The 14,978-nt window shown below is 39.6% G+C and overlaps 1 protein-coding gene across 10 annotated transcripts in view; it reads right to left on the reverse strand.

Moving 5' to 3' along the window:
• ralgapa1 (Ral GTPase activating protein catalytic subunit alpha 1) overlaps positions 1–14,978 on the reverse strand; it is a 78,472-nt gene that overhangs the window by 40,488 nt on the left and 23,006 nt on the right. For all 10 annotated transcript variants that reach the window (XM_055005945.1, XM_055005947.1, XM_055005946.1 and 7 more), the window contains 16 exons: positions 14,612–14,805; positions 14,427–14,525; positions 14,039–14,194; positions 13,640–13,768; positions 13,363–13,488; positions 12,484–12,542; positions 11,833–11,941; positions 8,348–8,458; positions 7,928–7,996; positions 7,695–7,832; positions 7,270–7,453; positions 6,131–6,249; positions 5,892–6,011; positions 4,728–5,373; positions 3,843–3,958; positions 2,840–2,964 (listed from right to left, as the gene is read on the reverse strand). In XM_055005945.1, the coding sequence (XP_054861920.1) occupies positions 2,840–2,964; positions 3,843–3,958; positions 4,728–5,373; positions 5,892–6,011; positions 6,131–6,249; positions 7,270–7,453; positions 7,695–7,832; positions 7,928–7,996; positions 8,348–8,458; positions 11,833–11,941; positions 12,484–12,542; positions 13,363–13,488; positions 13,640–13,768; positions 14,039–14,194; positions 14,427–14,525; positions 14,612–14,805 (2,500 nt within the window). The remainder of the gene's footprint in view (positions 1–2,839; positions 2,965–3,842; positions 3,959–4,727; positions 5,374–5,891; positions 6,012–6,130; positions 6,250–7,269; positions 7,454–7,694; positions 7,833–7,927; positions 7,997–8,347; positions 8,459–11,832; positions 11,942–12,483; positions 12,543–13,362; positions 13,489–13,639; positions 13,769–14,038; positions 14,195–14,426; positions 14,526–14,611; positions 14,806–14,978) is intronic.

A 14,978-nucleotide genomic window follows, 5' to 3' on the forward strand; every position in this document is an offset into this window, starting at 1 on the left:
GAAAGTAAAAGCAATCACAACTGTTACGAATGACCACATTCAAAGGTGAGCTGAATATCAGGCATTCAAAGACATGAGAGAAATGTGACGATAAGGAGAGAACATGTTTTTATATGGTCTCCTAAAAGGTACTGTTGCATCAATCGTGTGCGTGGAATTTGGCAGATGGTTGGTGATGAAGTTAAATCTAAGCCAAAATTCATGGGCCACAGTCTGGCCCATGAATTGTGAGTCCAAATGCTGATCACCAGGAGAAGTCAGCATTCAAGGGCAGCAGGATTTATTGTCAACAAAAAACTCTGGAGTAGTTCTTAACAGTGATTAACACCCCAAGAAAAACCAGAGATACTGAGCTGTGCATCATCTTTTATGCTATGAGAGTTGGTCAGGGTGTATTATTAGAGAGACATTTCTGACACATTTCTGTCCTCCACAGACACACACACCATACCATCAAATATCAGTCGTTGCTAGAATATTCATCATTATATATTTTATACAGATGGTTTAACTCTATTTTTCAGTTTAATAGCATTTGTCATAATTATGTCATCTTTTACTTTCAGTACATTGTACCCAAAAAATATTACAATACAATGGCATGTTATTGTATTAACAATCAAACAAAGGGCACTTGAATTCTCTCATGTCCTGTGACATCTATAGCAAAATCTCATCAGATTATCTACTCCATAAAGGGTAATTATGGTATAAGTACGAGGTTTCGACTATATATTATTGTTAACAGGTGTGTGAGACATTAACATACTGCTGCCTTAACCCTGGCCCTACAATTATAGATTACTGAGCATTATTATTTCTGTAGGATAAATGAGTAGATGCATCTCCTGCTCACCACAGTCATCATCACGTTCACGTTTCAAACAGAAAAGCAGAAGGCCCTTTGTTTTAATGAAAACAAAAGGCTTTCATGCAGAAAAAGTTGCTCAGTAGCTGTTCAAAATGTCCCTGCGACCAGCCGCCAACCTCTGCACTACTGATATAAAACCAAGACTCGAGCAGTGGAGCTTGGAGTGGACAGATAATGACATGTCATTCTTTTCACTCTTAGAAATGGAAAAAAAGAAAGAGCAGGAGATAAAGAGAAAGAGAGAGAGACAGCAATTTGCTCTTTATTAAACTGATACTTGGTAATGGCCTCATTCTCTGCTCTCAAAGACTCCATTTACACCCTGGATTATAGGGAAAAGCATAAAAGGGGACACACACATTGGTGACTGTCAGTATCTTAGTGTCTGTAATGCCCCATATGAATACCTGGAGAGACATAAGGGGACAATAACAGATGATTAGACAATCTCTTCTTTTCTTTCATTCTGATCTGTCTATTCTCTTTTTTCTCCAGTATCCAAGTTTCGTGAGACTTTTTTTTATTCTTCTTCATATTTACTCACCTTTTTTTGGCTGCATTTCTTTTTTTTTGTTTTTTTTATTCTTTCTCTGCATCTACATGTGCCTTTTTCATCCTGCTTTCTGATTTGCCACTTCACCCTCAATCATTCTCTTCTTCAACTACTGCCTTTTATTCTAACTCCAAATGGGTTGAGTTTGATCAATAGAGCACTATACTCATTATCACACACTCTCACACACACATATACACACACAAGCACAGTGTGTTAAGAAGCCTATTGTGCGGGCTGAATGCAGAAAGTGTAATTCCCTGGATAAAGTATAAAGAGCGATGAGTGTCCATTAGCTGGCCAGACACATTTAAAGTGATACCCTGACACTGTGTATTTTAGCCTAGAGCCATTGAGAAGATGAAATGCTGTACCATGTGAATGGGAGAACGTGGTGTCTAATGAGCACAAAATACTATGGTGAATTAGATTCTTTTGTCTCATTTGCATTAAACAAGCATTTGGTTTGTTCTAAGGGAGACAAAAATCATAAAAGACATCCCACACATGTGGTACAGAGAGACGAAAAAATGCCTCTCAGTTGAACCACTTACTTACTCCACCTTAAGCATAAAATGTTAAAAAAAAAAAAAAATGTCAAATCATCTTGTCTTATAGGAATAATCACATGAAAGTAAAGATGTTACCAAGATGAGATGGAAGCTAAAAACTAATTGAAGCTGCAAGCAGTGAGGTCCTCTCAGCTTCATGCAACCTGGGACATTTTAAGAGCTCAAATCAAAAGTTGCCCTAAATTTTTAGAGCATATCAAGTAAATTTTGTGTAAACTGGATGATGTTTGTCAGAAACAGCTGACTTCATGTTTTTAGTAGGAGGCACTGAGACTTTGAGTCGATACTGACGCGTAGATATTCAGGTGCAACTGTTCAAGCATGACAAATTTGTGTCAAATTGAATAACGCAAATTTGGGTTACAACTTCTTTTCATCATTTCATTGTCATCGTGTGGCTTCAGAAACACCATCAAAAGCTTTGCAATCTAAAACAGTCTTTAGATTAGACTGTTCAAATATGATTTTGACCAGATTACGTCTTGAGAAGGACTGTGTTTAAGTAGAATGGCTGTAAATGTTAAAAACAGGTCAAATAGCTGACTTTTTGTTAGGTTTTATGCTCCAGGAGGCATTTTTGGAAGCTTTGGAAGTTTTGTGGCAACTTTTGACACATGCAAACTTTACAGAGTTTTTAAACATGTTCATCACCTTAAAAATGCAATTTAATTTGAAAAGAACAAGAATAAATAGAGCAGTTTGATGAGGTCCTAATTAACATTCTTCAAACACTAACTGCCACAGACTTCATTTTCCAAATGTAGAGATGGGACAAATACAGCAAAGCTAAAAGACTGAAATAGTCCCGTTTCAGGTGGTGTGTCAGAGTGTGCCTGGTCTCACCTCTTCTCCCAGGAGTTCAGTCCCAATATGTTGATCAGCAGTCTGCAGTAGTAGAAGGCTGACTGTGGCGTCTGAGTCTCTGGTTCAGTCTGCTGCACCGCTCTCATGTTCAACTCCTCACCTCTCTGAAACATTCATGTATTTCAGTTTAATACAAAAAAACCTCTCTGTAACATGGATGAGTAACCAAAACTACTAGAATGAAAAGAACAGCATGACGTATTAAATTACTGACAACAGCCATAATGGTGGTTCTTCTATAGTGAACAGTTCCTGCAAATTATTTTCAGAACACCTTAATAATAAAAGGTAAAGTAATAACATGATATGAATATAGATTGCCACTGAATCTCAGAAATGTTGCACCTACTGATGAGAAAACACTAGTTATAGACCTGTTATTTGGTACATTCAGATATTTCAGTGTGCAGTTCTTTGATGTTGTTCTTTCACGTTGATCGCTGTGGGATCAATAAAGGATTAATCTATCTTAATCAAACTGAAACATATATAGCTATCTGACTGCAGTATTATTAATTAGCTTCATCTTTATATAAAGGAAACATCTTGATTTGACTTTCTGCAATGAGACAAGAAACCTTCCTCACAGCACAACAAAGTGGGAGTGTTGCTAATAGGATTAACAATTGCTTTGTTCAATTAAAGCTGCCCGATAAACCACCATTAATTTTATTTACTTACTGCTTATTGTAATTTTCATGCTGTAATGTGTATAAATGTCTTCTGTGCAGAAGACCAATGGAAACAGAGCATACTTTTTACAAAATTTAAAAACATAATGCTTAAAATGAGCCTGACAATAGTACTGCCATATATTCTGTACTTCTTGAAACCTAACATTACTGTTACGTTGTATTACCCTGATACTGTACTTGTGAGCCAGTAGCCAAGTATGCGCTTTATCACAACACTGCAGAAAGTAAAGACTCAAGAAATTATTTGGTTTAATCATATAAACTCATAGAAAATGGACTTTACGCACATGAAGAACAAACTCTCGCTCGTCAGCACTCTGCTTCAGGATGGCATTGATCACATCGTTCTCCTGCTTCTCTGAAACACACGCTGGAGGAGGGGCTGGGATGTTGAGCGGCATTCCTGGGGGACCAATCAGAAGTCAAAGTTACTTTCGAATAATCTGATTATTTAAGTGTGTTGTTTAAATAGTTTTTCCTTCCTTTTAGAACTTCAGAACAACTGTTACAGAACCCTTGGAACCCTCTGAACCCAAAGCGGGTTCCTTTTCTGCTCCTGTCACAGATTTATTCACTGTGAGCTGATTATTTAGTGCAATATAAAGTTCTGCATCTCTATGAAAACAGTCCAACCATGGCTGGCTATTTTGTGTAGTATGACATAATTCCCATAAATTACTGGTGTTACCAATACTGGACAAAATGGCCACTCTACATACAATATTTAAAAAACTTTCCATATTTGCCTCCTCTCTGCTGTGAGCGAAAGCAGCCTTTCTGAATTTTTGTCATGTGACTGTTGGCTGCAGATGAGTCAATAATGGCCAGCTGGTTGCAGCAAAGGGCCTCAGAATATTTATTTATTTATTTATTTTTTTACAGGATCTGGTGCAAACTGTTTTTATTTTCTGAATTTTTAAAGGCCACATATAATTCCCAATGCAACCACATTTCAAACAACATTAGTTCAAGGATATATTTTGTGTCTAGTTTTGAATTTTCTTGAAAGATTACGAGCCTTTCAAAACTACTGGCAGGTTTTGGAATTTAAAAGGCTGATTAGAAACTGCTGGCAGGTTCTTTTACATAATTTTGGTACTTCTGTATGTGCCGATATTTTTGTGTGCTGTTGATTAAATAAGCCTTATGAAAATTTTGATTAAACTATGTACCTGCTCTCTGCAGACACTCAGGACTTGAGTATCCGAGGTACTGCAGCATTTCATCCAATGCATCGTCTCCTTCTCTCAGTGAGTCCCACGCTGGCACCGCCTCCCGACACACACGTTTAGCCAATGGTGGAGCTAGAAGCTGCTCCAAGGCCGACTTCCCTCGATCCCCATCCCCATCCAATCCATGCTCATCCTTCTCCTCCTCCTGCTCCTCCTCATCTCCTTGTTCTCCATCTTCACCTCCTTTCTGATCTTCCTTCTCCTCCTCTCTGGCCTTCCTTTTCTCCTCTTCCTCCTCCCCCTCTCCCTGAAACTCTTGCCTGTCACCCTCTGTCCCTCTTCCTCCCTCCTCTGGCCCCCTCTCCTCCTGCCCATCTTCCTCGCTATCTTCTCTTTTCACTCCCATCTTTTTCGGCGGACCTCCTGGTGGGGTGCGTAAATGAAGATTCGCACTGTGCGGTGACTGTGTGTGTGTTAGAAGTGTGTGTGTCGGACTGTTTGGGGAACAAGGTGGAGGCCCGTAGAGGACGGCTGAGTCCCAGGAGTGTTTTCCAGCAACATCTCGGATGATGACACGAACACTAGCAGGAGCGGACGACAAGCCAGCTGTCATTCCGCCTCCTGGCACACCAGACTCTGATCGGATCTAGAAGATAGAGGACAACAAGGACAAGGGTTACATACTAAACTTTTCAAATACTGAAGAAATCATCTTGAGGCTGAGTTGCCACACTGTCTTCATGTAAAAACTGATCATCTTTAAATCTATTTTTCACCTTTTAAAAGTAGCTTAACGCAGAAACCAAGAAGTTATCATTTATTTTAACTTCAGCATACCTCCAAGAAAAACACTGTAAAGCATCTGAAGTTGTTGTTTTGTATTACTTTGATGACGCCAGCTACCCAGCTGAAACATGTTTCCAGCAACATCAACCTACCTTCTTGCTATGATAAATGGAGCAATTCTGTAAATTGAAAGACGACAAGCTGTTAAAACCCAGCGGTGGGTTGGAAACTACAGATGTTCAGTCAGGACTAGGTCCCTATCAAAGTTCAGTCATGTACAAACAATCCAAATCGCTCTATAAAGTATGTGGTGGGAACTTTTTAAAATTATTTTAAGCATCTAAAATTGTCAAAGGAACTACTTTCAGCTGAGGTTACCTGTAGCACTGAGAGCAATGTGGAGCCGTTTAGCACCAGAAACTGTAGGTTTGGTGAATGGAAAAGTTCTGGTCCAAGATCTGCACTCTCACAGAATGGGTTGTCTTGGTTCTCACACACCTGCAAACATGAATCATGGTGTCACACCAGCAAAAAAATAACAACTTTCATTTCCTTTAGCATAACTTCTACATCATACTAGTGCCATTGTTTCCACCAAACACACAGAGACACAGTACCTGACTAGACAGAGTAGCAGGCCCTCCAGACATGGGATAATGTCCTAGATGGTTGACCAGGTGGGTAATTACTGTTCTGGCTGCGATGGAAACCAGGCCCTGCTGAATACGGCTACGAACTGCAGAGTACAGAAAGCAAAGCAGATGTGTATTTCAGTAAGAAAGATACAGCTAACGAAAATATACTTAAGGAAGCAGATATTAAAGTCTAACATTTTATCTGTCATGTTTTTTTTCCCATTTCAGTCAACAAAGCTTCTCGAGGGGTGATTTTGGTCTAATAGCTATTTAATATCCATTAACTCCTTCACTCATTGATGGGAGTGTTACTTCAGATAAGTGCTTTGCATGTACTGGTATCATAAAAACTATGACTTTGACTTGTTCTAGAGGTTCCAAGTTACTGCAAAACTTCAAGCATTACTGTACAAACTAGGAAAAGGAACGAACACACTTTCAGCTTGGACATAGTTTTCCCCGTGCTGAGAAGAAGCCAATGCCATCACACACTGTGCTGCCAGCAGATCCTGGTTTATCAGCATCGTTACACACACACTGCGACACACACACACACACACACACACACACACTTCCTGACAACTCTTTATTGACAGGCTGTTTGTAGAGTACAGATATGTATTGACCAGACATTCTCAATGACTACCTAAACCTCAGGGGGGCTCAAGAGGAGAAAGACAAAAGAAAAGAGAAGAAACGAAAAAAGTGAATCTTGAAGAATACAACAGGAATGAAAAGACTATTAGCAGAGAAGTATATTGAAATATAAAGAGAAGAGAAGAGAAGAGAAGAGAAGAGAAGAGAAGAGAAGCATGGCCTATCAGTGTGCTCCAGTCATTAGACTAGTCACTGAGTCCTGGTAGACCACAGCAGGGGACAATACACACTCTCACACGGATGCAGACATGTGCGCATACATACACATACCTGCCTTCTTCAATCTTCATTGATTGGCAGTGGTTTGGTGAGCGACTCTGGGTCGTATTTTACAGAGATTTTGTATATTTGTGTGCATCTGTGTTACTGCACCATTTTACATGCCTGGAAAACGGATGGACTCAATCTAAAGATGTTAGGGATTCTAACATGGCGTAGTGTGTCACCAGCCATAGGTAAATTACCTTCGGTGACAGGCTGCAGTTTGCTGGAGCGTTCTGAGTCGGGGCTGTGCAGTGGTTCTGGTTCTCGGAGGCTTTCTAATGGCAGGAATGGGTCATAGTCGGGACTCAACAGATCCGACAGCTGCAGCGGATAATACTTTGGACTGTTGAAAGACTGTGCTCCATACACACAACCGTGTAATACCTAGACACAATTTAAAAAGAAAAAGGCATGTTGAGTAATAGATATTCAGACTGGATTCTATTCTGCCTCATTTATGGATCAAGTTCAGTTTTACTTCATCGATACAAAGAGAAAAGAAAAAAGTGTGAGTAAATAGTGAAAGTTGACGCAGAAATGGCTATGTTCCAATGAATATTTATTTCAGTGTAAGTAATTGTGTGTGCTAATGTAATAGTCATTTAATTACGACACACACACACACCTTATAAATACAGCTGAGCAGGGTCTTGGTAGGTTGGTCTCTCTCTGGGGGGCTTCGCGTCTGTACAGGCTGAAGAAGAGTCTTCGGAGGCAGAGCCATCACCCAGTCCAACAAACACAACAGGAGGGAAACCACCAGCTGCAGCACACAGGCACAAAGTCACTTTCTCTGCAGAAAAAACTGATGTAGTGACTAAAAAATATTGATATTTTTTGTGAACGTAATTGTGTTACCCTCTTGTCTAGTTCATGAGGAGAGGACTCAGTAGTGGGCAGCAAGTATGTGATGGTGGCGATCAAAATCTAAAGAAAGAGGAAAAAGCAGACATTGTTTTCCATCTTAAAATCGTTGAAACACAGTAGAAAAAAAGAAAAAAACGTCATTTTGTTACAAATCTGCAGCATTATAAGAATGAATGCTTCTGAGCACATGTGGTTCCAGAAAGCAACTATATTTTAAAAATCCCTCAACAGAAATTTTAGTGTTATGAAGTCCTTGAATTTATTCTTGATGTTCTAAATCCTTGGATGCACAAAGCATGATTTATCATCACGATGTGACAACATGGTGATGAAGAGATAATAAATAAATACGTCCAGTATTTGGAAATACTGCATCAATTGCACAAATCCATACAGTTATTTATGCCTCACCTCTACGATCTTCTTTGGAGTGTCAGGTGGGAACTTCTGAAGATGATCCACATGACTGATCAGGAGGTGAAGGATGTCTGATGCCACCAGTGCAACATTCTTATTGGGGTACTGGAAGAAGAGAATTGATGTAAATTTGCAGTCTCTGTTGGTTACGCTGATATATTCACCATCAATGTTTAAACTAACAGCTGCTGTGTTTGCATAAAGCCGGTGCAAAGCAGTGGCTCCAGCGGAAAGAATTAAACAGGCTTTGGATTGTATTCAGTACATGATGACAACGCAGGTTAAAAACACTTTGAAATCCATCAATATCAGGTATCAAACAACTTGCTCAAATGTGACTCTGTTTGCTGCTGTGCCCGCCATTAGCTGGTCCCCTCTTCACCCACATGACTGTTTTGTGTTTGTTTTTCTTACATTTTACACAGCCATTCAGAGCGTAAATAAATTCTAATTTCATTTGATGATTGCCCCAAATTAGCCATGTACCTTTAGATAGTTGAAATCTTTAACACTTTGAGGCTGATAAGCACAAAAAAGTCTCCTCATATGAGTAGCACAGGGAGCAGGACAAGGGAGAAGATGAATGATGCCAAAAGTCTACCTGTTTGTTGTAAAAGGTTTTCTTTTTTTTTTTTAATGCTTGCTTAAATAGCTTCAGCTAGACATCAATTAATCCAAGAGTTTTCATAGTTATTTTAATAGTATGTACACACAATATCAAAAATGAGAAAATATCTAGAGTTAATTAGTCCAAATATGGAAAATAAACTAAACTGAACAAACTAATTCACAATCAAGTTTACAATTAATCATGTATTATTTTAGGGACAGTGATAGCCATCTGAATGTTGGTTTTGTATTAGACAAAACATACATTTTCCTCTTGACATTTTTGCATTGTGAGATAATAACTGTCAGTTTAATCAATTCAGCCAAAACAAACTGATATCATTGGTCTGAAAATTCTACAGTGGTGAGTCTGTAATTTTCCGTATTTTTCTCTTTTACTGTAACCCACTTTTCCCATGATAAACAGTTTGTGCATAAGCATACCACTATAAGTCTTTATTTTTTAACTATCCATTGCAGTATTCACAATACTCAACACTTATTTAAGATGTATATATTGTTAACAACACAATAAAACACAAGGTGGTTAGCACGAAGAGATTAGTGAGGCTCTAATGAGAATCGCCATCTACAAAACAAAAAATGCTTTCAGATGAAAGGGAAGGAGGACAAGGAGGAAGTGGCTCTGTATGGAAATATGACAATCCCTCAAGCTTTGTGTATGTGTGTATAATTGTGGGAGCATGTCACAGAGCCCATGGCTGAAGCTACTGGCTGCTGGTATGAAGGCAAGAGATTCAAAAGTGGACAAGATGTGTGTACATATGTGATAGTGTGTGTGTGTGTGTGTGTGTGTGTGTGTGTGTGTGTGTGTGTGTGTGTGTGTGTGTGTGTGTGTGTGTGTGTGTGTGTGTGTGTGTGTGTGTGTGTGTGTGTGTGTGTGTGTGTGTGTGTGTGACAGAGACACAGCTTGCAGCATTCCCCCTGGATTAGTCTCCTATCAGAAGGACGACCAAACATATTGACAGTCCAGGGTTTGCTCCCAGGAGTGGCTGAATGCAAGTGTGTGTGTGTGTAACTGTAGTGTCTTAGCAGGCCATTGGCTGCCGATACATGAGCTAGGGATTCCAAGGTGGGAAAGGTATGTGTGTGTGTGTTTGTGTCCATCTCGAGCCACTTGGCTATAGATGAGACAGTAAATGTTGGACAGTATTATTCTGATCCACAGGCCTCCCACTCTCCTTGCCTGAAACAGACAATACCAACTGAGGCAATTTCTCCAACACAAACAATCAACCACCACATAGTTGCTTTCAGCTCGCCATGTTTAACACTTTCACCATCTAATCATTTGGTATTAGGTCAGTATTTTGGCGCACTTATACTATCCATAACATAGAATTTAACCAAATTAAGTCCATATTAATTTTGACAGTATTGATCCCATGACTTCTGCCTGTTCTTCCCATTCAAAGACAATTTTTAAAACAGATCTACTGTAAAGACAGTGAGAAGTAATCTATTTTTAGGAAGGAATTTCAGGACTCACACAGTATCACGTAGGGTTCACGATAAAATGTTCGAAAGAGATTAAAAATCTTGCAGCAGTGGCATTGTTTCAGAAAAATAAAACTGTAAAACTAAGAATACATTTTGTAGGTTCACTCATCAACGTGACGTAAGCAAAAAAGCTTTTAGAACAATGAACAAGAAGGATTTAATTTTTCTGTGTTAAAGTTACATTAATGTAGTATATTGATCTATGCAACTAGTAATATGTTTGTCAACTAAACTAAGCCTAATTAAACATCTAGGCAAAAAGAACAGATGCTTTGACACAACTGTGGACATCAGTGTAATGTGGCCAGTTATCAGCCCCTTTGATTCACAGTCATGGCTTTGGTCTTATTTCACTGGATCACAGTCAGTGACAGGGAGAGCATTCATGGTACCATGGTCAGCAGGGACAAAGTTTGACAACAGACAAACACTGGGCACAACTGATAATGTTAACCAGCTGGTCTGACAGTTCTGCCTTATTGATTCACAGTTCAAAGAAAAAAATCTGGTCATAGCTGGATCTTCAGTGGGTGGTTTAGCTGTAGTCTCCTGAATGCCCGGTCGAAGGGCAAGTCCATACGCTCTCACACAAGCAAATACTCAATCAGAAAGTCACCATCCATCCATCCATCCATTATCTATACACCGCTTAATCCTCACTAGGGTCGCGGGGGGGGCTGGAGTCTATCCCAGCTGACTCAGGTGAAGGCAGGGGACACCCTAGACAGGTCACCAGTCTGTCACAGGGCTACATACAGAGACAAACAATCACTCTCACATTCACACCTACGGGCAATTTAGAATAATCAATTAACCTCAGCATATTTTTGGACTGTGGGAGGAAGCCGGAGTACCCGGAGAAAACCCACGCATGCACAGGGAGAACATGCAAACTCCATGCAGAAAGATCCCGGGAAAGCCGGGACGCGAACCAGGGACCTTCTTGCTGCAAGGCGAAAGTGCTAACCACTACACCACTGTGCAGCCCCAGAAAGTCACCAATGTTACTTTAATAAGGACAAAAGTGTCATTAGTCTTCTAGGATGAATCTATTTTTAGCACATTTTAGGAACACACTAATGGTATAAAACTGGTGTTTTGGAAACTCTGAAATGGCCCAAATTAACAGAAAGCGCTGCAACTAACTTATTAAATGTTTGCTGAACATTCACTCAGGATTAGCAGCTTACACTCATACCAAGTTGGATGTGAAGCCTCCTTTCATCAAAATATAAAAAATGCATTTTAGTTAATCGAGAATTTAACATGCAGATTTTCTTCCAGTCGATGGTTTAAGAGTAGGTACAGAACACAACTACTATTTACAACAGTACTGAGGTGTGACTGACCTTCAAGGTAACACAGATGACATTGAGAGCATCTTTAATCTGTGGATGTTGAGTCCCATGAGCCAACTCTTCACACAGCCAGATACCCAGACTGCACAGAGCCACACACCTGACAAAACAAGTTCAGCATTAGCAGCCAGTTGCACACATATAGAAATGCTGTGGATACAGATAGAGTCCCATACACTGTATACTGTAATCAATGTGCGTATTCTTAAAACACACACACTACTGTATTCATACACCAAATAACATAAAATATAGACAGAGTACTATAAACAAAGATGTAGTCAAAGGTTATGCTGTTTATTCAAAGTCTAACAATTTCTTCCACAGGTGAATTCAACTGACACATTAACTCTTAATACAGCGTGCCTGTTCAAATCTGAGATTACAGAAACATTTTTTAATGAAATAATTTCTTCAGATGTATTTTAACAGACCACTCTGTTCAAACAGCTTTTTATATAATATGATCAAATACATGGCTGACACAAACAGTGATGTCCAAAATCACCACAGAACCGAGTAAACTCACATCAAACAAAGTTTCAAAGGTTATACTAATTGCAGAGCTGCTTGAATTTCATCAGTTTTTCAGGGGTTTAGAGACGGATACAGACACAGACCGAGACACACAGAAACACTTACCTAGCAGGAGCAGAGGGTTCATCCCTGGCAGAGGTCAGGATGGTTTTGATAATGTGCTCCTATAAAACAAATCATAAAGAACTTAATTAACAATAAAACATGTTGTGTTAATATCTGCATACTGTTTAACTTCTCGCTCAGGTCTCAGAGCTAATGTAACCTCCAGGGGTGCATAACGAAGACACTGGCTGAGTGTTCAAGCACTCAGTCAGATAATTAGAAAGCTGATTCAAGGAATTACATCATGAGATGTTAATGTACATTATATACACATATGCTGAACTAAATATGGAGATGCTGCTACAGTTCAGTCACATCTACACACAATCCCAGACGCATTCACACACACTGGTTTTGTCCCCTCGGTCAGTGTTAATGACCGCTTAGTAATTCAAAACAAGTTTCTGCCTTGTAAGAAACCAGTGAGCGAGCCTGAGGCGCTGCCACGCATGGCATTAACTGTTTACACAGCAACAACAATAATAACAACATTACTCCCATAGCCCTGAGCTGTTACAAGAATGGCTGATGACAGATTAACCTATTAGTTTGGTTCTGAGATCCCCTATGGACAGCAGACAAGTGCTACAGGGACTGACCTGCATTACACACAAAACAGATCAAGTTTTTGAACCTACGCTTTGTTAGGTATCGAATTTTAAAATACACTGATATGTTTTCATTTATAAAGAAAAGCATATCTGTGACAGAGATGCCCATTTTATTATAACCCTTCACAGCATTAAAGACTTGTCCATGTAAACACCTCTCTAAACTCTGATCGTTTACTATAATACTATCACAAAGAAAAGTGATGAAGTTCAGGTAAATAAACACGATGACCTGTCTCAGCCTCACAAACCAACTGTTTCCATCTACCTTGACATCAGGGAACTTGGTCAGCACCACATCAGCTGTGGTGGGGTGGAGGGCTGGAAGCTCCCCATACAAGTTGGGAAAACAAACCAGAGATCCAAGAAGGATCTGGGCCTCCACTCTTGGAGCCTTGAAAGGAAGAGAGGGAGAGGAGACAAAAAAAGCAGTGAGAAGGATAGAACTTAAAGATCAAGCAAGTGCTGTGTAGGCACGTCACACTGTGAAGGAAGTGAATTACAGCAAACAACTCTGCATACAAGTGTGTTTCTGTGTTTTTTACATTTAGTGATGAGCAGGCAGTGACTCGGGAAGCTGCAATGATGAAGTCCAGGATCAGCATGGTGGCTCCAGGTAGACCAATACTGAAGAACCTGGGACTGCAGTGCTTGATAATGGTGTTCACAATATCCTGTTAAAGACACACAGTTATTTTAAGCCATTTGCTCTCTCAGCAGTTTAAAATTCCAGGTACCATATTATGATCTGAAACTTTGACTTATAATTACATATTTTCTTTCATATGCACTAGTAAGATTAAGAAATACTATACTAAAAATTAAAATTTGGAAACAAATGAAAGTTTGTTAACATATTGTCTTTAAATATAAATTTCATACCACACTCAGGTTATTGTTTTTTTCACCTCTGCAAAGCTTTCACATACCCACGCACACTCTACCTGGTCTTGGTGCAGCAGTCCTTGGTGCATGATGTTGTAGAAGTGTGTGAGAAAGTCAGAGTTTGGGGAAACATCTTGCCGTCTCTTCATGATCCTGCAGATCAGCTTGTAGGCATGAAGCTTCCCCTGCTTGTAACGCTCCGTCAGCATCGTGGCCTTAGAAAAAAGCACATACATACATAAATATAGTCTCTTATTTTCTGTTCTATGTAGCAAACAGATGTATTTCTATTGCTATTTAATCAGGGAAATTGATCAAAACAAACCTATCTCCCTAATAAAATTAATATGATTTTTTTTTTTTTTACATACACAGATGGTCCTTATTCTCATGTGTGACATGGTCAGAATATTATAAATACTCTGGTGATTTCTCAATCACACCTACCTTGAAGAGCCAGGGGGTGAGGATTCTCAGGGGTGGGATCAGAACAGGAGGTGGTGGCGACGACTGGTTGTCCAGAGAAATGCCCAAATTATCCCTGATCTGAAAAGAGGAATGTCCACTTTTTACCAACGCCATCATTAGCGAAAGTGTCGGGTCGTCGTGTAGTGGTGTACATCAGTATTCACCTTGGCCAGGTTTTGCCACAGTTCACACAGATAGTCAAACACTTGAGCATGAATCTCCGGGTCCTTGATGCAGTTGACATCCCCCAGGATACCCAGCATCCTCCTCCACATTACTGTGGCAACATCTGCATGCCATCCAGTTAGAGAACCGCCTGCCATCACACTGCAGTCCTCGCTGGGGAACTCACTTGTTTCTAGAATCAATCAATGAATCAATCAGTGACTCTTGCCTCTCATTAAAGTGCCAGACATGAGTGGAAGAAAACAGTCTATAAGTTGTTTTCCAAATCTCTCATTCGTTCTGATGCTTAATTTATATAAAAGACTCTTTATCAACAAGATAAAATGGCATCTGAAAGTACATGTT

The sequence above is a fragment of the Amphiprion ocellaris genome, chromosome 20, assembly GCF_022539595.1.
Source record: "Amphiprion ocellaris isolate individual 3 ecotype Okinawa chromosome 20, ASM2253959v1, whole genome shotgun sequence".
Taxonomy (NCBI): Eukaryota; Metazoa; Chordata; class Actinopteri; family Pomacentridae; genus Amphiprion; species Amphiprion ocellaris.